The sequence below is a fragment of the Meleagris gallopavo genome, chromosome 19 (genome assembly GCF_905368555.1).
Source record: "Meleagris gallopavo chromosome 19, MGAL_WU_HG_1.1, whole genome shotgun sequence".
In the NCBI taxonomy this organism is placed as follows: domain Eukaryota; kingdom Metazoa; phylum Chordata; class Aves; order Galliformes; family Phasianidae; genus Meleagris; species Meleagris gallopavo.
This window is the reverse complement of record NC_139422.1, coordinates 5,914,006-5,936,540: the sequence shown is the minus strand read 5'-3', so window position 1 is coordinate 5,936,540 and position 22,535 is coordinate 5,914,006. Positions and strand designations below refer to the sequence as shown.

General features: G+C 50.3%; 2 protein-coding genes across 4 annotated transcripts in view; one reads left to right on the top strand and one right to left on the bottom strand.

The window, feature by feature from the left end:
* Nucleotides 1-2,370: 2,370 nt before the first annotated feature.
* Nucleotides 2,371-11,849, top strand: FAM78A (family with sequence similarity 78 member A). Its single transcript, XM_003211280.4, has 2 exons — nucleotides 2,371-3,464; nucleotides 8,187-11,849. Exons 1-2 carry the CDS (start codon nucleotides 3,202-3,204, stop codon nucleotides 8,713-8,715), a joined length of 792 nt encoding a protein of 263 aa, XP_003211328.1. The 5' UTR covers nucleotides 2,371-3,201; the 3' UTR covers nucleotides 8,716-11,849.
* A 3,088-nt stretch (nucleotides 11,850-14,937) lies between these two features.
* The window catches only part of NUP214 (nucleoporin 214), a 40,348-nt gene continuing 32,750 nt past the window's right edge, over nucleotides 14,938-22,535 (bottom strand). For all 3 annotated transcript variants that reach the window (XM_010720905.4, XM_010720906.4, XM_010720907.4), the window contains 4 exons: nucleotides 20,965-21,136; nucleotides 17,785-17,927; nucleotides 16,930-16,954; nucleotides 14,938-16,226 (listed from right to left, as the gene is read on the bottom strand). In XM_010720905.4, coding sequence (XP_010719207.2) covers nucleotides 16,193-16,226; nucleotides 16,930-16,954; nucleotides 17,785-17,927; nucleotides 20,965-21,136 — 374 coding nt within the window. In that variant the 3' untranslated portion in view covers nucleotides 14,938-16,192. The remainder of the gene's footprint in view (nucleotides 16,227-16,929; nucleotides 16,955-17,784; nucleotides 17,928-20,964; nucleotides 21,137-22,535) is intronic.

The following is a 22,535-nucleotide window of genomic DNA, read 5'->3' as shown; positions in this document are numbered from 1 at the left end:
ATTCCACCAGCAAGGCACAGCAACCACGCTGCATGATGCCTGGTGGAGAGCACAGTGATTTAATCACACTGACCGGAGCGATGGAGGCAGGCGTGGCCAACACCAAGGCAAACTCCAGCTGAAGATGAAAAGCTGATTTAATTAGAGTGATATAATGCCATTTCCTAGTTGACCAGAACACTGGAGAATGCCAAGTTGAAGCAAAGCATGGGTGAAACTAGAGAGGAGCTGGGATCTCAGAACATGCAGCTTCACCAAATTCATAATGCTCCGAGAAACTGTGACAAGCTTGTTTGAAAGGTGTGAAAGAGTCTTGGAAAATGTCAAAGTATTTCAGCACCTTCTGGAGGTTGCTGAAGAAACTGGATTTTTCATTGGGAGATGCTCATTTCATTCTTTCCTGTACCTCCTGGACTCATTCTTAGTTTTTTCCCTCTGTTTCAAGGCTGGTAACAGCACCCTTCGCAGACATCCTGAGAAGTTTCAAGCAGGTAAATATTTAGCCAATGTTTTGAGAAACATAGGAAGAAAACCATAACAATGCACTGCAATAGTTCCACTCCCTGCCACACCATTGGCACAAAGGTCTCCGGTGCACACAACACCCATGCCCTGCTGGGAAGGGCAGCACCCAGCTGCACGGGGATGGAGCAGAGCTCCCAGGCACACATGGGCAGGAGCCCCCAGGACCTGGGAGCCAGCAGGAGCAGTGAGAAGGAATCTGCCCCGCCTGTGGCATTCCCTCACCAGGAGAACCTCGTGGCTCCCATCTTTGCTGGAGGGCAGAGAAGAAGTGCACGGATATTGGCAAATGCTGAGTTTGCTGTTGCAAGATGCTGAGTTTGCAGTGAGCGTGGGGCACGAAGGAGTAACAGAAGTTTCCTCAGCTCCAAGCAGCCGTGCTGCACTGCGAGCAGTGCTACCAAAATCATTCTTAGCTCTCAGTGCAGGGGATTTCCCCTTTAGGAGAGCATCAAGGTGGGTATGCAATGCTCAGCACACAGCAGCTATCGCCTAAAATGTGCACACCTGGTGCTGAGCTCTGCTGGGTGGCACTGACCCCTAAAGCTATCCTCAGTACCCAGTGCACTGCGGCCTCTGGCTCTCCCCATTGCCTGTTCCAACTGCTGCTCAGAGAGCTTTGTGTTCCCATTGCTTGGACCAGGGCTGCAGGTTTGGCAAGTGAGAGCATCCCTTTAGTGAACCGAACAACTGAGAGAAAAACCTTCACCAACACTGCGAGAAAATACATTGCATCTAAGTTGAGAAAAAAAAAAAGGAGGGAAGGAAGGAAGGGTGGAAAGCAGGAGGGAGGGAGAGAGGGAAGGAAGAAAGGAAGGAAGGAGGGGGAAGGGAAGGGAAGGAGAAAAGGAAAGAGGGAGGGAAGGAGGGAACAAAAGAAGGGAGGAATGATGAAAGGAGGGAAGAAAGAAAAAAAGAAAAAGAAAAAAGAAGAAGAAGAAGGAAAAAGCCCCTACCTTTTATTTGCAGAAAAACTACATTACCCACAATTCACGGCCACGTGGGAGGAAATGCTGTTTCTGCAAAGGAGGTTTAGCTTCAACAGCTGCAGTTTAAAAGCGAAATGCAGGGGGAGGGATGGGGCTGAGCGCTGCAGGGCGGGCGGTACGGGGCAGGGAGAGCCGCTGCGCTCCGGAGCGCGATGTGGCTGCGGGGCTGCGGTCGGAGCCGCGCGGGGCCGGGGCTCGGGTCACTTTGCCGCAAAGTTTGACCCGGCCGAAACGCTGCGGTTGCTGCGGGTGTCCCCCTCCTCCCCCCGCGCCCCCCGGAGCTGAAAGGCTGAAACCCAGCGGGGGGGGGGGAAAGGAGGGAGGGGGGACCGGCGTCGTTCCCGTATGCGTGAATGTATTGCGAGAGAGGAAGCTTGCGACAGCCGAGAGGCGGAGGCACCGATTCTGCTTCTCTCACCTCCGTGGGCATTTAGCAGAGAAGAAGCGAAGAAATCAAATAAATAAATAAATAAATATCTCTCACCGATCGCACGGCAGCGCGCAGGAGCCTCCACCCCAACCCCCCCCTTATCGCTTCCCCCCCCGCCGCCACCGCCGCTCCGCGCCCCCGCGCAGCGCTCGGCGCACGGCCGCGGCCCGGAGCTGCTCCCCGCGGAACGCACGCGGGTGCGGGGCGGCCCCATGAGCGCCGCCGGCTGAGAGCGAGGAGGAGGAGGAGGAGGAGGAGGAGGAGGAGCGGGAGGAAGGTCGGACTGCTGCGGACAGCGCTCGCTCCGAGGAGGAGGAAGAGGAGGAAGGGGGACCGCGGGGTTCCCCCCCAGCCCGCCCCGCCGCCGCCGCCGGGGATGTGACGGCGGGCGATTGTGCGGTGCTGAGCGGCCCCGGGGGGGGGGGGGGGGCAGCGCGGAGGGGGGGTTGGGGGGGGTTGAGTTGTGCCGCTGCCCTCCGCGCAGCCCCCCGGCACGGAGCGCTCCGGCTATTTCTAACGAGGGAAAAACAGCCAACCAGACGGCGGAGGAAGCTCCAAAACGCACTTTGTCGCTTTTTCTCCACCCGTCGGGTTTGAGGTTTGGTGCCGGGTTATTTATTTAATTATTATTATTATATTATTATTATTATTTTTTGCTTCTTTCTGTTATTATTGTAATTTTGTGCGAAAGGAAGTTGTGAACAACTGCGAGTCAGGAAGTGGAAATCCACACCGGTTGTGACAAGCTGGGGCTCCAAACTATTTCATTATTTATATAGATGTGTCTATCAACATTCTGCTTTTCATCCAAAGAATAAAGGGAAATGCCGGCCGGCCCCACGCTTGACGGAGAATGACAGACCGCATCTGAGCAAAGGAAGGACTAAATATATCAGCTAAAGCAGCACCGGTATTTATTGAACTCGAGAGACTTTTTTTTTTTTTTTTTTTTTTTTCCTAACCTAAAGACCGAGCGAGAAATTTAAAGGGTCATTAAAAGGGGAACAATTTGCAAGGCCCTTTGGCTTGTGGAGCGCAGCGAACCTCCGGGCAGGAGCGGCGTTTGTAGGACGGGCACCACATCAAGGCACCACATCAAGGCTCTGCGCGATGAATTTTCTATCCTATGGATACCACTTTTGAGGTTACGCACCAAGAAGATCTGTAATTGATCTCGCACCCGATAATTTCAATGCCTAATATTCCCCAGGATTGCTGGAGTACCCGAGGAGCTGCGTCGGACTGTATTCGGGGTATGCCATGGGCTGTATTCAGAGCATTAGCTGCAAATCCAAAGTTTTCCGGGAAAGTATTTCGGTGATTGAAGTCAAAGCCTCCATCGATCCCATCCCCACCAGCATCGACGAGTCCTCCAGCGTGGTCCTGCGTTACCGCACCCCGCACTTCCGCGCCTCCGCGCAGGTGTTGGTGCCCCCCATCCCCAAGAAGGAGACGTGGATCGTGGGCTGGATCCAGGCGTGCAGCCACATGGAATTCTACAATCACTACGGGGACCAGGGAATGTAAGTCATTCCAGAGCACGTGTGTGTGTGTGTGTGGGCATTTGTGAGGTGAGGGGGAAGAGCAGGGAGCCACGGCCTGGCTGGGATGAGCCGACGGCACGGTTGGGTTGATGCTAGAAGCTGGCTTCTGTGAAACTTAGCAGGACTTTCTCCTGTGCTTTGAAATAGTGAGCGAGCTGGTGCCTGCACCTTTTAAAGCAGTGGGTGTCCTTGTCTTTCTGATGGGAACACGCTCAGAAAAACGTGCTGCTGGCAAACCTGGAGCAGCACTAGAGAGCCAAGCCCCAGAACCAGCCCTCCTGCAAAGGGCACCCCTCTGCATCCCCCCATGGCACACTGAGGCACCCCGGGGCAGCCCTGAGGCTGACACTTGTGGCTGCTCCCAGCCCCGTGCTGCTGTGCTGCAGTGTGCTGCCAGTGCACCGGGGGCACGGGGATGGCGTGGGGGAACCTGCTTGGTGTGCTCCTGGCTGCAGGCAGCCCTGAGATGGGTTTAGCCAGGGGGTAATGCTGTGCATCGCCTTGGGGCAGGGTTAAAAAAAAGACATTGGCTTCATTTGGGGTAATTGGAAGAGTGGGAATAGGCATACATATCTATAAGAGTGGGAATAAGTATATATAAATATACATATATATATATATATGTGAGGTATGAGGAATTAGGGGCTGTTTGCACTCCAAAAGCCCCGTGTTACAGGTCAGACAGTCACAGTGAGACAAGAATGAGTCAAATGGAAATGTCACCTCCGTGCTGTGAGCAGTCAGCCCCCCCGCAGCCCTCCGCCGGCGCTCTGCTCATTGCAGGCTTTGGCCCACAGTGCAGCCGGCAGCAGCTCTGCGTGCCTGCAAGGAGCTGCAATTCTGCAACTCATGGTGCCGGCAGCGCAACCCTGCAGTGTCTGAGCTTGGAGAGCAGAGCTGGGTGCAGCGGGGGCTGCGGGCGCCGCTCGGCTCTGGGAGCACGGAGGGAGGATGGAGGAGTGGGAGCTGCTGCCCCTCTGCTGATCCTGGGGGGCCGGGGATGATGCTGGCTTGCCCTGCATGGGTGGATGGGGAGGGTTGAGGGAGAGGGTGGGAAGGTAGGGCTGGAGAGGAGAAATTCGGACGTAGTGCAGTGCCCTCCTGGAGGCCTGAGCATCCGCAGCCCTCCGTTCCTGCCCAGCTGCAGGCACAGGTTGGGCAGCTCAGACATGAGCAAATACATGCAGGGAGACGCAGAGCACGGGGAAGGGCGCACCAAGGAGCAGCCCTGAGGGACAGACTCCTGTCCTCACGTCCTCTCTGCTCATGCAGAAAGCGCCTGGAGGTGCAAACTGCAGCACCTGGCCAACGCCGGCAGCAGGAAGAGAGCAGCTGAGCTTATCTTGATTGTAGAAGTACTTACAGCAGGCCTGAAAGCCGTGGGCTTTTTAGCTCCAAACCCTTCTATAGCAAGGACAATTTGTTGCTCAGACACCCCCAATTCCAGGCCGTGGGGATTCGCAGGTGTAATTCTCACATAGGAACCAGCAGCCTTTAGTGAGCAGCTGCAGGGGGATGTGGGGATGTCCCCAAGTGCAGCTCACATCCACCACAGCAGGAGGAGCAGGCAGGGAACCAACGTGCCTCTGCTGCTCACCCCACAGCCCCACCTGTGCTGTCTGACTGCTCTGCCCCGAGTTCCCCCGTTTGTAAAGCAGGATGTGGTGCAGTCTCCCCATGATGCGTTGCTTTGAGAGCTGTGGGCAAAAGTTTGCTGTGAGCGCTGTGAGCAGGCAGTCAGAATTAAGAGCTGCAGGTGTGTGGGAGAGCCATTATCCAGAAAGCCAGGGAAGCAGAGAGACGTTTCCCTGGGAGGCTCATTGGGCTGATACCGAAGAGCCGTGCAGATGTAACCAGGATGGTGTGCCACCATCTGACAGCCCTAAATAAGGGCTGAAAGGCTGCTTCGTGCCATTAGAACACACTCTGGAAGATCTCTGTGCAGGTTGTGCCCTCCCTGTGGCTGTCAGCCATCGTAATACCCCAACTCCACGGAGCTGCATTGCTTTGTGCCATTCGTCCCAGCTTTCCATGAAGGGACACCGCTGGAACAACCATTTTTCTTTTTTTTTTCCTTCATCTCTGTGGTGGCAGCAAACGGGACTCCAAATGAGTGCCATGGGTCGGGCCAACCCCAACAGCAGTGCTTCCAGCAGCCTCCAGTGCTAGGACAGAGCAGTGAGGAATAGCCGAGCAGATGGAGCTGTGCATCAGGCTCAGTGCAGAGGGCTTCAGTTTGACACGTGCATTTAAAGTGGAACCGATGATTTTTTGGCCAGATAGAGCGTTTTTAGGTGTATGGAGAGAAAAATAACTAAAGCTTCAACGACACATAAATGCTGGGGTTAGTTTGCTTTGCTTTGCTGGCTCACACTGCCAGGAGCACAACACCCTGGGCAGGAGGAAATGGAAACACTCTGTCACCTCTCTGCATGCAGAACTGGGGAAAACCCCTTTCACCCCAGCGCTGCTGTCACCAGGCAAGGCTCACCCCAAGCACCAGGGCAGGGTGCTGCTGTGCCACGTAGCATCATCAGTGCTGGGCCGTGGGGTTCTGACCCGCAGGACCCAGCTCCAGCAGAACCAGCATCACCCAGTCCTGCTTCTTCATCTCCATGGAGACGTGCAAGGAGCAGCGCAGATGGCGGTATGCAAAACAGAGCGAGAAATAATGCAGTTTGAATGGGATCAGCTGCAAATCTCAAGGAGCTGCAGGTAGATTTCCTGCCCTGAGAATCACAGGGACAGTGCTGTGCCATCACTGCACGTTAGTGGGCACCTCACTCTGGTGAGATTAATTCTCCCACATCCGCAGCCTCCCCTGCAGGGCTGGAGGAAAAGCCTTTGGTGCTCTTACAGAACGCCGTGGCTGATTTATAAGGGTTATCCCAGGGCTGCTGCTGGGCAGAGTGCCCCTCCTGGTAGCACGGGGATGTTTGTGATGAGGGGTTTGGTCTCTGGTGATGCTCATTCTGATTGAAGGTTTCGGAGTGACAGAATTACAGCCCAGAACCTAGCGGTGTTGGAGCTGATCAGCCACAGCAGGCCTGTGAAACCAGAGAGGACGGTGCCTTTCCTGCTGTTGTCAGCAAAGTGTTTACTGGGCACTTTCAGGCCTTCCCTTGGCTCGACACCGTCACAGAAAGGTGCTGATGCAGCTGAAGATCGTTCCATTGCATTCTTTCCAGCACCGCTGCCGCATTACTGAGCGCAGATACAAGGTGTGCCGGCAGCAGGGCAGCCAACAGCAGCAACCACTGCAGCCTCTGCTCTTCACAGCCCAGCGTGGCACCTTCCCAGCCACACAGCCTCCATCTCTGCACCTTCGTGTCAAGCTGTGACCCTTCAGGACATCGTCACATCTCAGCCCCGGGCTGCAGTCGTGATGAGAACCAGGCACGTGGACAGCAACCCTAAAACAGCTGCTGAAAGGGAGGGAGAGCCTGAATTCGACCTCCTGCATGCTTCAGGGCTGCAGGGAGCAGCCCGCTGAGCCGTGTCCTCCGGTGTGCATCCCTTGGGATGGCTCTGGCTTGGAGAGGAAACGAGCGAGCATCCCTGGCTGTAGCAGGGCTGCTGGGGGTCCTTCTGGCTGCTGCAGGTTCACGTTGACTTCCAGGGAAAGGACTCCCTCTGCCTGCTGGCTGCAGGGAGCAGAAGGCTGCAGCAGCCGATGCCGCATCCCATATCCGCACATCCACAGCCACGCAGCCCAGCGCTGTGGTTCTGACCCCAGATCCCACCCTGCACCTGCAGATTTGTTCAGGTACCCATGAAAACCATCTATTAACTGTCCCCACGAGGAATCAGCCAGCGACTGCCAGACGTGTGTCGTGCAGTGCTGAACGAGCCGGTGATTACAAACACGTTGGCGCTTTACGGTCGTTAACTAATTAGCAATCAGCCTTGTGAAATGGTCACATCAGTCCCAGCTAGCGGAGAGGAGCAACGTGTCCCCAAGCACCCCAGGAGCTCCTGTGTGCCGGCGCTGTGGGATGGCAGAGAGCTGCTCTCCCTTCTTGGCTGACCTTTCCAGCAGGCTGGCACACGGCGCGGTGCCACCGGCGCTGGGATGGGGCAGCGTTACCACCCTGCCGACCTCTCTTTCTCTGATTACTGTAACATCATCCCGGCCTTTGAACCGGGTCCTTCCTGGGCTGTAGAGAGATGGGTTACACTTCCAGCATCATGCAGTCAGCGGGTAGGGACCACAGCTTGGCCAGAATGAAAGGGCACGTCTGCAAGCATGGGCACAGCATCAGAGCAGCGAGGGGAAATGGGAGCCTGGAGGGGCAGGAGGCAGCTCTGTGGGCAGAGTCCTGGAGAGGGTCCTTATTGTTATGAATAGCATAGAAAAGGTCTTCTTAAGGTTGGATGTTAGGAAAAACTTCTCTGAAAGAGCAGTGCTGCACTGGCACAGCTGCCCAGGGGATGGTGGCTCACTGTCCCTGCGGGTGTTCCAGCCCTGTGGAGATGTGGCACTGAGGGATGTGTTGGTGGGCACGGTGTGGCGAGCCGGGGTTGGGGGTCCTAGAGGTCTTCTCCAGCCTTTGTGATTCTATGATTCCTGCATGAGAGGGATAAAATCCAATAAAAGCCGAACAGGAGTGCATTCCCAACTCATTCCTCTCCTTCCTTCAAGTCCTGCACGTTTCTAGACGAATTAATTAACGTGTTATCTGTAATTTGTTGGTTTTGCAGGTCGAGTTGGGAGCTTCCAGATCTACTGGAGGGTAAAATCCAGGCCATCAGCGACTCGGACGGAGTGAACTATCCCTGGTACGGAAACACAACAGAAACCTGCACCATCGTGGGTCCCACAAAGAAGGAGTCCAAGTTCAACATCAGCATGAACGACAACTTCTACCCGAGCGTGACGTGGGCAGTGCCCGTCAGCGAGAGCAACGTGGCCAAGCTGACGAGCATCCACCGGGATCAAAGCTTCACCACCTGGCTGGTCGCCACCAACACGGCCACCAACGAGATGGTGACCTTGCAGACTATCAAATGGAGGATGAGGCTGGGCATAGAGGTGAACCCCAGCAGACCCCTGGGGCAGCGTGCCAAGCTGCAGGAGCCCTCGGCTCAGGAGCAGCCCCAGGTCCTCAGCAAGAACGAGCCAATACCACCCAGTGCCCTTGTCAAACCCAATGCCAACGATGCTCAGGTACTCATGTGGAGGCCAAAGGACGGACCGCCGCTCGTGGTGATACCCCCCAAACACCGATAGTAAAAAACCTGGCGTCCCGGCACTGAAAGGGAGAAAACAAAACTGGAAACAACGCAAAACAATCACTTAGGTGTTAGAATAAACACGTATAATCTGAGCGAAATCAAAAAATGCACTTTTTAGTCATTCAACAAATGCAACCATTCTACCTTCTCCCATTGGGACGGATTTCACTGTGCTAAAGCTAAAGAGGAGACCTCAGGGCGGGGTCTGTCTCACCACTGGATTCCTAAGGGAAGAAATGAACACTGATGTCTACCAGTATTGCTTTTTTTGTTCTCTTCCCTATTTCAGTTCCTGTTTGAACTTCAGTCTCATTAGCTTGCCCAGACTGCCCACGAAAATAAGAGCATTTTATTTGGGATTTTAAGAGTCTTTTTTTTTTTTCCTTCTCCTTTTTGGTTGAGAACAGAAGTTCCTGGGGCAACAAGTCAACTATTTAAGATAAGGATTTTTCTTTTTTAAGCTGTAAGGTTCTGAGTTGCAAATCCAAGTCATGCGGCCTTATGTAGACTTTGCTTTGCATTGCCAAACTTTTGCCTTAAAGCTACGTCTGAAAACAACAACAACAACAAAAACACCACCGGGCAGAATGTCCTTTCTACAGAGCTTGTGGGAAAAGAGCTTCGGAGCGAAGATGGTCAGCGTGTCACAGGCGAATGAAAAGGGCATGAGATTGGAAGAAGCACCATCAAAAGAAAAACCTTCCTGGTTTTAAATCGAGGAAGCTCGGAAATCATCTCCGTTTCAAAGCAATGCAAATAAACTGCTGTAGGATGGAGCTCCGTGGCCATCTCCCTGCTCGGCAGGAGGAATCGAGCTCACCCCATTTGCACTTCTCGGTGTTGCAACACGGGATAACCCGATGGGCAGAGCCAGCAGCTGCAGCCACAGCCTCGGGGTCACCACTGTGTGCGGAGGCATTGAGACACATGGGTGTAAGCGAGGGCAGATCCATCCACGTCTACCCAGCAATATCCACAATTCAGGAACAGCCGTGTCTGAGCCCAGCAGGCACCATTCCTAGCAAACACTAGAGACAAAAGCTACGAAAAACTCTTCTTCCTACGGTAACGAATCACGTTGGGGTTCGTAGGTATTTTTCTTCCCAATGACCTCATGATCTACACAACTTCCAGGACCGGGGTGAGACCGTGCCCATTTGGTTATGTAGCCAAGGATCCTGCACGGGCGGTAGGCAGGGAAGAGCCACATCTTGGGTGTAGATCCTCCAGTCAAGAAAGTGCATTTGGAGCAGGAGCCAAAACCTGGGTTTCAGCAAGAACCTCATCCAGATGGCTTCAGAGATAGCAGATGTGTTTCTGCAGAGGAAGGAGGTGCGGGAAGGTTAGGGGGGAGGGGGTGCCGGTGGCAGCGCTTTCTGTGAGATAACGTTTCTTCCTCTTATTCACAACACGCCTCCAGAGCTGGGGCTGAGCAGAGCCCAGCTGCAGATGCTCCCAGCCCTGCAGAGCTGGTCCGAGCAGGTCTCGGTCCCACGCTCGCTGCTCAGAAGGTTCTCCCATGAGGGAGCACCATTCGCTGCTATTGCCACCTCCTCCTCCCACACACCGAGGATTTCTCCTCCTTCGCTTCTCCAAAGCCGCACCATCTATTATGGCAACAGGTTCAGCATCTCCCCTGCGTGGGGAAAGCATGCCCACAGCCGCCTCAAACCAGCAAACACGGACGCGGGGTCCCTGCAGCGTGCCCCCCAGGCAGGGTGCCCTCCTCCCTGTGCTGCAGAGCTGCTCTCCCCCTCCGATGGGAGACCCTACAGGTAGGCAGTCTGACATCGCAAGCAGCTTGCAAACAACTGGACTGGATCAACCCCAAATCCATCAGCCAAAGGTTGCCTACATCTAGGCTTTGGGACGATGAAGGACAAAGCTAGGGAGGCTTTGACTTGCACAGTCACTCTCTATTAAACTCCATTTTCTTACACGGATTCAGATCCCAACTACAGCTCTACCGGCACAGCCCTCAGGACTTGGCTGTATTTTCTCCTAGGCAATACATGCAGAAGAGGACAAAATGGGAGCTGTGGGTGATTGCTGGTAACACTTGCACACACCTCTGCTGCTGCTCCAGGCAGACCGGCGGGGGGGAGCAGAAGGGGTATTTATGTCTGGTATTCACTTTGTCTCCAGGTGCTGAGTACTTACAGTTCTCACTGATGTCAGCATGGGTCGAACAAACGGGGCCCAGTTGTCTTAATTAGCTGCACAAAGGAATTCCAAGGAAAGATTTATTCTCAGTCACCAAAAATCACATTCAGGGAACACCTATGTCCTTTTCCGCTTCGTGTTGGACTCGGTTTCTCCCAGCACATCAAGTACATCTGTTTCCTTCTCCCTGTACCTGGTGGACTGGATGCACCCATGCAATTCCATACCGACCTCCTGGCTAAGTTGTCCCGTTGCACTGAACAGACCCAGCTGAGCAGTAAATATAAAATCCAACCTTCACTTTGGGTCAGCTTTGCATGGACCTCTCTCTCCCCAAAGAATGCCTTTATCCCGTGCCTAGTTTGGACCGTGTCCCCCTCCACCTCCATCCGCACCACCACACCCAGCATAGAAAGTGCTGCTGCCTCTGGTGAGATTCCATGCTTTGTGGTTACAAATGATGTTTTTCCAATGCTGCTTCATTGCAAAACTGACGAGGACAGATGGGCTGGATCTGAAAGGAAGGGTGGCTGGAAGGGGTGGGTGCTGCCGGCACCGCTGGGTGACAGCTGGGGAGTGGGATGGGGACCCAGGGCATCCAGGAGAGCAAGCTGCTGCTCTGGCAGCATTCTGCAGCAAAACTAGAAAGGATGCACTGGGAAGGGGATGGAGCACTGCGCTGCCTCACCACTGCCAGCAGCACCAGAGTCAGGAGCCCAGCAGAGCAAACCCAGACTCAGATCAGTGGGGGGAGGAGGGGGGGGGAGAAGGGGAGGTGGGTTGGCCCGTTCATTCTGCATGGCCCTGGGAAGGCGAGGGGTGAGGCACAGCAATAAGACTTGTCCTTGGTCTTGCAGAGATACTGTGAAAACAAAACCACGATGTACCAAGTCTGGACACTCATGGCGATGTAAAAACAAAACCCTGCTTTTATAACAGACGGAAAAATAAAATGAAGTTTTCAAACCCGCCTGCCTGGAGTCGTTTGGGTGTTGGCTGGTTTCAGTAGAGCAGTTCCCCACCTCGGCTGCATTGCACTCATGGTGAGCAGGGAGCTTTTTCTCCCCATTGCAGCTCTGACTCCGCATCAGACATGAGGAGGTTTCTGGTTAAAAATACCAGCCAGCATCCTGCATTTTTCATTAGCAGGCCGTGTGACGGGAGGACAGAGCAGCAATGGGAGCACACAGCAGCCCAACTTCTGCAGCTCTGCTCCCTGATGCCGTTTGCTCGGTTAGCAAAAGGCTGCAGCCATAAATACTGCACCTGGGGGGATCCCTCTGAAGGCAGTAGCCAAGCTTTGCTCAGCCTTTTCTATGCTGTTGTTGGGTTCCTGCTCCCATCGCCCCAAACTGCGTGCAGGCATGCAATGCAAACAGCATCGCGCTCTGCTCAGGGAGATGCAGCAGTGCACAGCAGTGCTGTGTGTGGGAACACTGCAGGGGAGGGCGAGCACGGAGCGCATGTGGGAAGGAATTTGCATGGATGGACAGGTTCAGAATGGGATTCATTTCCACAGTGGAAACTCTCCAGCCTCATCTGTTGATAGGAGGCTAAATTTAGACATCCCAGTCTGGGAGGGAGGAGGGGAAGAGGGGACAGCAGGCAGTGCTGTGCTGCAGGGGGTGACAGCCTGGGAGCACCAGGTCACACCAACAGTCCATAACAGAGCAGGGATGGGCAGTGCTGCCAGGCCGGTGCCAGCACCTCGAGCCTGCTGAGCCCACAAACCACACTTTGCCCTCCCAAGGTTCTCCCACATGGTTCAAGATTTTCTGCCCTCCCTGTGAAGCAGAAGGCGGCAGCGGCTCCTTGCTTTGCAGCAATATTCTGCTCACCTTGCCCCTGCTCGGGGCTTTTTGCAGGGGATTTCCCTCTGCTGGTACAAATCAGGTCTCCTTTCCTCTCTCCTCTATATCACACCTCTGTAAGCTGCTCAGATGCAGCAGCTGCTAACACCAAATTTCATTCCTCCGTGTTTTCAAGCTTTAAAGTGAGTTTCTTTGAGCAACATAGCAACATATTGACATGAATTGAAGAACCTTGAAACACCAGCTGAAAACCCACACTGTGCCACCTGCGCAGAGCTCCTCCAGCAATCTGCATTGGGATTCCCTCACACATGGCCCCAGTGACCCCAGCACCCTTCTGGGTGCACAGCCCTGGCAATGAGTGCCAGCAGGAGAGCCAGAGTGGGCTGTGAGGCTTCCCAGGGTTGCAGAGGGCTCTGGAACGGAGCCCTTACCCTGCAGCAAAGTACAGGAGAGAACTGAGCATGAGGCAATATGGAACAAACCACTGGCACCTCTGCTGAAGGATTGCATCCCCACAGAAGCCCAGCCCCAGTTTTGCTCCTGGAGGAAGGAAGGGCTCATTTCAGGCCACTGAGGGCCACTCACTGCCCCAAAGCTGCCTCTACCCAGCCCCTGAGGCTCAGTGTGACATTTAAGAACAGAAACTCCTTCGGCACTACCAAGGGCTGCCATGCCTGAGCCTCTCACAGGATTATTTTTCCTTGTATGAAATACTGAAAGCAACGCACTAGGACAGCACACATGAAAACTAAGACGGGATGAACAAAATGTCACTGCAGCCCATAGGGTTGCCCTGGTGGGGACACGTACAGGGGGTGAGAGGAGATGGGCTGTCGCTTATGGGAACAGAACAGCACCAGAAAAGCACCTGACCCAGCCTCACCACCTCCTCTGTCACTGAAATGGGGAAAAAAAATAAAAATAAAAGGGACAGAATGATCATGATAAGCCTTCCAACAGTTGGTATCACTTCTTTGAAGACCAACCGGCACGGACAACAGCAGTAACAAATACGGGCTCCAGGCCCACACTTGGTCATTGGTTCCCTCACCAGCCCTGCCGGGCTGGGAGCTGATTTGTCATAGCTTTGTTCTTTGGTGGACATCTGTCCACATGCTGGACGGAGGCCACGTGCTCCCAGGGTACCCAGCACAGCTGACAGCCTGCAGCAGTTCCTGGCAGCCTCCAGCCGAGCAGGGCGCACGCTCTCCAAGCCCTTGAGTCATCTGGTAAAAATGCAGACTTTGAGAAGTTGACTTTGCTTTGTGCATGTTCCTGTAGGCTCATGGTCACGATCTGCCTTCCAGTGCTGCTCAGCTCCTCCAGCAGCTGCTATGGAAACCAGGAGCAGCACCCATTCCCCAAGGGCAGGTGGTTCAGGGGTTGGCTTGTTTCAGCCACGATTTTGGAAGCGTTGCGAGAGAGCAACTCGTGTGCTCGACCAGCATCTGCAGTCATTAGCAGAGCCTCTCTCTCGCAAAGGGAAGAGGAGTTAAACAGTCAGCAAGCAGCACAGCAGGGACAACCCCCAACTGCTCCCATCATTCCAAAAAAGAAACTTGAAATGGCTCACTGTGCCAACACTGCATTCTTACCCAGCCGGTCTTCTCTATGCTGGCTATCTGGGGGAGCACAGCTGATACGGCCTTGCGAGGAGGTGTTGCATGCCACAGCCATGTGAGATTAACACCAAGAATTTAAGGTCAGTCGTACAGGCCAGCTGCTATTTATAAAGAGGAAGGAAAACAGAACAGCAGAATCACCTCCAGGCCTTAGGAAACGTGCGGTCAAGGAGGACGCATGGGGAGGGCACGCTTCGAGCTCTGCTGCTTTTCCTTCCATTCTCCAAACCAGCACCTTTCAGAAAACATTCTCAGCTTTGGCACTGTGACTCCAGGGCTGCCAGCACCCACACTCTTCCATTAGCAGGAAAGGCTAAAAACAAAGCCATCCCAGCAGCACTGCCTCTCATACAGCACACAGCATGCCCATGTTCAGAAATCCAGGCTACACATGAGAGCCTTACAGCCTACAGGCTTGCAAAGCCCCTCCTCATCTAAATATAAGCCCTCCCTGTGCACGATATTCACTGCATTTCAGTGGTCTTCCTTTTTAAAGGGAACCCAACTCACGTCATCCCTGGGTGCAGACGAAGGATCCTTCCCTCAGCTAGGACAGGAGTCAGGTTGAACGCTAATGTTTAGGTCGACTCGAGAAAGAATGACTGCTTCAGGAGCTGCTGACAGGTGTAAGAATTTGGTTTATAATATTGGATGTGAAAACAAGCAATTATCAACTATTTACAAGTCCAAAAAAGGATCGCATGCCCACTTGCCAACCAGACCCAAAAATGACACTTGCTATCATATTGTGTGCTATTCAGAAAATGAAACTTTAGAATGTTTCTGCTGAAAATAGAAAAAGCAGAAGTAACCCAAAACGTCCTATTAGGACCAACAAGATAAACCCATCCAATCTGCATGTATTCCAGTAATACATAAGCCATTCTTTCAAACGTGTTTCTCACAGTGCAACAAAAGCCCATTACATCATTTAGAGGTTTCGTGGAGGTCAGATGCATCAAATAGAAAAAGCATTTGTCCAAAATGCCTTCGGGGCATTCTTTATAGCATTTGCTTGGTATGTTTGAGTGCAAACATATGAGAATTTCACAAATGTTACTGACCGAATTCAAGAGCTACAGGGAAGCAGTACAATCTCATACATGTTAGAAAACAACAACAGAACTGACAGTGGAAACCAGCAGCCAAAGCCACGAGCTGCAGAATCACGGATGCCTCTGGATGGAGGTCACACTTCTCCTTCAAGGTCCACAAGTTTTCCCTATAACCAGAAATTAGAACTCGGAGTTCTGTCAAATTTAGAGGAAGGTAAAAATAAGAAAGCTTTTACTTCCCACTTCTCTGCTGAATGTTACTGCCATGGGAACGTGCTCTGCACGCTGCCAGTTTCTTCCCAGATAATTTCCTATTTCTCTGCTAAGCCTCTGGCTCACACATGACTCAGATTTAGCACTTCAGTGAGATAAGCATGCGCCCCATCCTATACTTAAAATTAGCAGGGCAAGCTTCAGCTCCTTCTTAAGAGCCAAGGATAATCAATCATTTACTTCAATGAAAAATGTGCTGGTTTGTATCCGAAACCAACTTGAGCTACTTACTCCTTTGTCTGGGCATAGGGAAGGGCAACAAAAAGCAAAGCTAACAGTAAGCTATGAGCACAGGGCTGGCAATCACACTTTACACGTGTTTGTTTCTTCATGAGATAAGCCCTTCCAACACAAGTAGCATAAAGACAGATAAAATTGTTTAATACAGAACAAGGATAGTTGCTGCATAAAAATAAGGATATTTAAGGGGAAAAAAAAGTCTGACATTTTGTATTTAAACAAAAAGCTGTATGGATATTGATCACACAGGTGACTCATGAACGTAGGAGCTACAGCACAGTTCTGCAGGAGAGTTCAGGATGTTCTTAGCTTCTCCATCCGCTAAATCCAGAGGAAGATCTGTGGAGCAGAAAGAAAAAAAAGAACACAGCAGTGAGTGCTGGAATTTCCCTCAGGCAGAATTAATTTAGCAGATCAGATCTCAAAGAGACTTCCAGAGTCCTGAGCATCAGAAGCTTATTATGGGAATGTACTGGTATTTCCAGCATCTTTTACTTGACACTGCATCAATACATACTGCTAGATATAATTGTGCTCACTCTAAAGCTTACCATCCAGAGAGAGAAATGTTCTACTTGGTAGGGAAACAAAGTTTAAGAGTCTTGCTAAAAGTAACCCATCAATTCAGTGGCAGAGTGGATCACAGTGTTAACCTCAGTTCTCAGTTCAGTTCTTCAGCTGTAAATCACCATCTCAATTCAGCCAGAAAGGAACTGATTTATTTCACACCCTCTTTCAACCTGACAAATGGAGTAGATGCCTGATTCGCACGCACAGCTTGAGCACACACATCGCTCGAGAGGCAGAGGGATGAGGCTGGGGATGAGTGTGACCTAACTGAAAACCCTCTCCTCTACGAACAATTTACCTCACTGGAAAGCACACAGAGCACGGACTATTAGCCCTCTGCACTGACATTCAAAAGGAAATCAGAACTTATGTTACTGCTGCTTTCAACACTTGTTCTCGTACACCACTCAACTGTTTTATTCTGGTTCTATTTGTACTCTTGATGAAGAATTAGACATGAGATGGTACTTACGTGTTAGTCGATCCAAACCCAAACCCTGAAAGAAAGGTAAAAATAGAAAAATCATGGTTAGAAGTGAATGCTTAAGATGCATAGTACATGTTCCCTCCTGCACACCAATAGAGAAACATTTCTTTCCTGCCTTAGACCAGGGAAAGCGATGCCCAAACAATGGAAGTCAAATCTCCATCTAGAAGAAAAGTGACTTGGCTCAGCTCCTGGGAGGGCTGTGCTTTCACTGCTAATCTGCTAGCTTCATTCATTAGCACCAACTGCATACAATGAACCTGCTTCATTCACCTCCCCACAAAAATAAGAGGGCTGCTTTTTGAGGATGGAGCTTAATGCAAGCCAGGGTGGCAGGCCACCAGTGAACGTATGTGTTCATTCTCAAAGGCTCTCTTCTCTGCCCTGTGTAAATTGCTACAGCTTCACCAAGCTTCATCAGGTAAAAAAACCTGGCTGTTGGTGCTCTAGCTCAATTTGGCAGCATGCATTCTTTGCTTGCATACAGCTATTCACGCACATGGCACCGAAGGATATTTACTGCTTCTCAATATTTTTGTTTGAGAACAGCAACTCCACAAAAAGGGGTGAAAAGCAGTGAAGTATGAAGAAGAGTAATTTGGGTGAAAAGCAATAATCAGGTGTAGTATAAAGAAGAGCAATTTATTCACATGCAAAGCAGCAAGTGATGGAATCATGAGATTAAGTCAGATTAATCTCTGCAATGACTTCTCCAGGCCACATTGCCTATATAGGAGGACCATGCTCTATTTTTAATGGGGAGCTGAGCAATTACAGTTGAGTTCCAGTGAAACCTGGAGATGTGGGACCTGTTAGACTTGTTATAGTAGTTTCTCCTACCTCCTCCACCTGTCCCAAAAGCAGAGAATCCACTGCTCTGTGTGCCAAAACCAGTACTCTGCTGTGACAGCGATCCAAACGTTGGGGTATTCTGATTTGCTAACGTGCCAAACGATGCTGTGTTGTTACTGGTACCACCAAACCTGCAGTTCAAAAGAGAAAATTTGTGTTTGCAAGCTCATTCTCACTCATAGTGAGAGTTTGTCCCCACAATGAAAACAGCACGCTCTTTAAACAAGGATACATCAGTAGAGTGATATCAAAGATACAAATGATTGTACATTCTGGAAATGGATTTCCTTGATGTAGGAAGGACTGCTGCAAGTGGGAATGTCTGCACAGCCCCCTTCCCTAATGTCCACCTGGCAGATGGGCAAATATGTTCATACTTACACCAAGAACATTTTCAAGTGCTTGGCAATGCCACCACCAGCCATCAAGTGGAAGACCTTAACTCACCTCTGAGTAACATTCACCGTTAAAGCTCAAAAAGTACAGCACTGTTGTATTTCACAATCAGGGCAGCAAACAGCGATTTACTTCAGGTTGCTCAAGGCCAGGACACAAAGCAGAGCCCAGGTGCACAACTCAGACTCCCAGCTTTCAGACAGTCTCCTACCTACTGCCACACAAACGGCCTGCAGACTTCCCAGATTCTTTCTCTCTCCAGCCCATTTGGAAGCTCTACTGCTTCCCTGAGGACCTGCACCTACTTGGCCACTTCCCCACCACACCTCTGGATTATTTCCCTAACAGCTTTTGAAAACTGAAATAAGAAACATTTTTATATATGGAAATTGATCTCTTTTCTCCACCCACTCCATCCAACCAAGCATTGTAGAGCTATCAGCATGACACGCTAATGAGACCATGATATGCATTATGGCTCTCTACCCCCCACGTACACTTCTTCCAGACCTGAATGCTAGAGGAGCACTCAAACAGAAGCTTCAGGCGTTTCTCTCTTAAACCAGGCAAAATACAGACACAAAATATTCAGATGACAAGCGCTGCTAACACCAACCCAGTACCAGCCCTCCCCTGAGCAGGCTGCCAGCCACGTTGAATAGCATTCTAGCTTTGCAAGGCTGTGCTTCAAATGCACTCTTGTCATTTCTGACTTAAAATAGGAAGCGACAGCGCATTAACCCACCTCTCCATCCATCCAGATCTAGTAGAGAATTAAAAAAATAAAAAAAAGGGAAAAGAAAAGCAACAAAAATATCAAAACATATCTCTCCAAATAAAGGACAGTCCTTGCAGCAGTGTGACAAGCAATTCACCTGCTGAAGGACATCACCTCTCCTACTCTACACAGTCGACTGTGCACACTGCCCCACACACTGCATTACAACAGGGCAGCCCAGTGACTTTGCAGCTTTGGCCTCATTTACCAATCCTGGGCTGGCTCCTGCCCACGTAACTTGCAGGCAGCATCAGTTCAGAACCATGGATGTGGATTTCCCAGCAAAGGGAGAACAGGTTTTGTTGTTCTTTTAGAAAAGGAGCGAGGTGAGGATATGCAGTGAAGAACAAGAGGGTTTTACAGTGCTCTGTCTCCTCAGGACTATGCCACTAAACACACAAATCATGTCTGACAGGAAGCGGTGGTGAAAACAGCGACAAGGAAGCGTGGTTCAAAGTGCTTCTTCCAGCTGCAACCACATGAGCAAGCCTGTTGAAAAAGGCTGAGCGTCGTGCAAGCAGGAAAACAGCTTAAGCTGTGGAGAGATCGTTTGTTTATTTAACATACAGAGGACATGAGATCCAGTCATTGCCTGGGAACAACTGAAGCTAACCCATCTCACCCAGATGTTCAGGTCTTTTGTGAAGCTCCGACATAAAGCACGATTGAGAGGCACTTGAGGTTAGTTTATGAAAGCAAAACCTTATTTGCTCACAAACAGTCAGAATTTCAGACTGTTTAAAAAAGTGTAGTGGTTTCTATTTTTGATACCTAAGTCATTTACCAAGGGATGCAGATTCTTCAGAATTGAAGGAACAATGAATCATGTATTTAAGTTAGAAGGAACTGGCAAGTAATTGCACTGGAATTGTGATTTTTAAACTCTCTCCTACAGAGGAAGGCGGAAAGGAAGTCCTGCACAGGACTAAATCACACTCTGAACTATCACTTTATGGCAGGACTTGTAAAGTTGCCTGGGGATTTTGAGTGCATTCAGTTTCAGTACAAAAATCATGCAGCATAGCATGAGAGATGGAAGTGAAGAAGGTATCACTTGATTAAAGTGCTGACATCTCTACGAGCATGTCATTTTTGTGGGGATCTAATTAAGCTGTTTTTACCCTTTCCAAAGGGAATTTCCAATCTGCTGCACCAGAGTTCAGGGTGCTGCTGAAGAATCTAGCTGAGGCCTCCCACAGCTCGAGGGTGCCCTGGCAGATGGGTATCTAACCAACCTCACGGGGGAATTCACAAGTACACTGCAGGATGTTCTACATAATGGCAGTTCATCCTGAAACCAAAGACAAACACTTGCGAAATGTGTAAGCACTAAGACTGGGAAGATGACCGGTTTCCTTTTTTCTAATTGGGTCAAATAAATCTGGATATAACTTTAGGATGTGCAGGTGAGATGCTTGCAGGTGGCACAATGCTGAAGAGGTGGATTTGCTGCCTACTGCAGAAGTTGCTTTGTAAGGTCTGAACTTCTGTATTTGCTGAGCTAAAGAAGGAATGAAGTGCTTACCTGCTCTGGTGCCAAGCACAAACTTAAGAGATAAAGAAACACGAAAAAAATGATCAGTGTGAGATAAACACAACTCACACTGGGACTGCAGGCTGTTACAGGTACCTCCATCCCACACTCCAAAGGTGAGAGGACAGACTGAATTCTCATGAGTATCTCTAGCCCAAATCTCACAGGTGGATTGGGTGGCTCCACAGCGTCACAGACGGTATTTGTTACTTTCCTTGCTTGGCTTAAATTGTAGGTCTCCAAGCGAACACATCAAGTGTGCACACAGAAAATCCTCCTGCCTTCACTTACACACATGCAAGATCACTCACATTCCCCATCAGATATTATATCCTCTGGGGCAAAGGCTTTTGCTTTATGCCAATTAAAGCCTTTACCCTGCTGGAGAGGTAACCAAGCACAGGAGGAGCTGTAATGCAAGGAGATTACTTTCCCAAACCCTGGCCCCACGTTGGCTTACCCAAATCCTCCGGCGCTGGCTGCTGCTGTGCCCTCGCCGAACACTTTGCCTCCCGTCGAGCCCAGAGGGCTTGAAAAGGTTGGGGCTGAACCGAATGCTGGCACCCCTCCAAACCCAGGGGATCCCCCAAAAGTGGGAGGGCTGCCAAACACTGGAGCAGCACCGAAGCCACCTGAGCAAAACAGAGGCAAAAAAACAACAAAAAAAGACAAGAATATAAAGTAAACAACAGCGAAGAAAGAAATAAAGAAAGAAGAAAACTACATTTCCAACTAGACAATCTCTACAATGGAGTGTTCATCTTGTTCATCATCTAAACAAACAAAACTGATTGCTGCAAAGCTTCCAGACTGCAGGATGATTTGTTACAAAAGAGGTGAATAGGAAAACTGCCTGAATAGGTGTAAAAAACACTATACAAATTAAGAGACTACCCACAGAAGACCACATTCAGGGCCTCCTGAACATGCAAACATGAAATCAACTCATCCTCCAGGGCTGGTAATATATCCAGGGTGGTAACATATCATTCATGCTTGCACAGTGAGGCAGGATCTCTACCTGCTTTGTGTATAAAGACCAGAATCTTAATTGAGACAGCAAGCATGCACAGTAACTAAGTTTCAGTAATCATACATACAACAGGGAACAGAGATGCTTTCACTGTTATAAAAAAAGAAAAAGATACTGCCTTCTAGAGCTCTGAACAGACTTCTACACTATTCTATGTTCATCTACTGATATTACTGGCCTGTTTCTAATTGAGACTGTGGAATGTGAAGGACACCTGCTCTTTTGTTTGACTAGGGCTGAGGACTGGGATAGCACCACACATTTTAATACCCTGGGTGAAATTCTATTCCATGTCAAGGTAATGGATACTGTTTGGCTGTAAACACAAAAGGTCTGGAAAAAATAAACGCTAGGCCTGAATTATTTAAACATAGATCAGCTATCTCATTACCCCTAGCTCTAGGAAGTTAGAGTATTTATTGGAGGGGCTGAAGCTTTGCTAGGGATATGCTTTCTTTTGCAATTCATGTTAACAAATAGTGGAGAAAAAAGTGAAACATGCAAGTAGTGAGTGCAGAGCAAAATTTGAGGGGGGGGCAGGTGACAGTAAAAAAAAAAAAAGACTGAAATTCTCTATATTTTATTAAGTTAATTCAATCAGTAGAACCAACAGCTCATTTCCCAAGAGAGGGAGCTGAAGCATGTCTGATACCCACGTCATGGAGGAAGCTATCCCAAAGTAGAAACCTGTGCATTCACTCACATGAAAAAATGGGAACAAAAAGGGTTACAAAACCCAGACTGAAGTTTGGAATATAATTTTCCAAGGAAGCATCTACAAGAGGAAAAATCTGTTCAATTCCATAGCCTGTATTTAAATTGTACACTAAGTAAGACCAGCACTAATTCACACAGGTCCCTGCCTTTAAACCACAATGGGAATTTCTGGAATGAACCAGTGAAAACACAGTTTACTTGATGTTCTTGCACAGTAGATTGTAAACTTCTGTCTTGGATCCACCAGTTAAATACACTAGGGTTGCTACTTACAGCTTAAA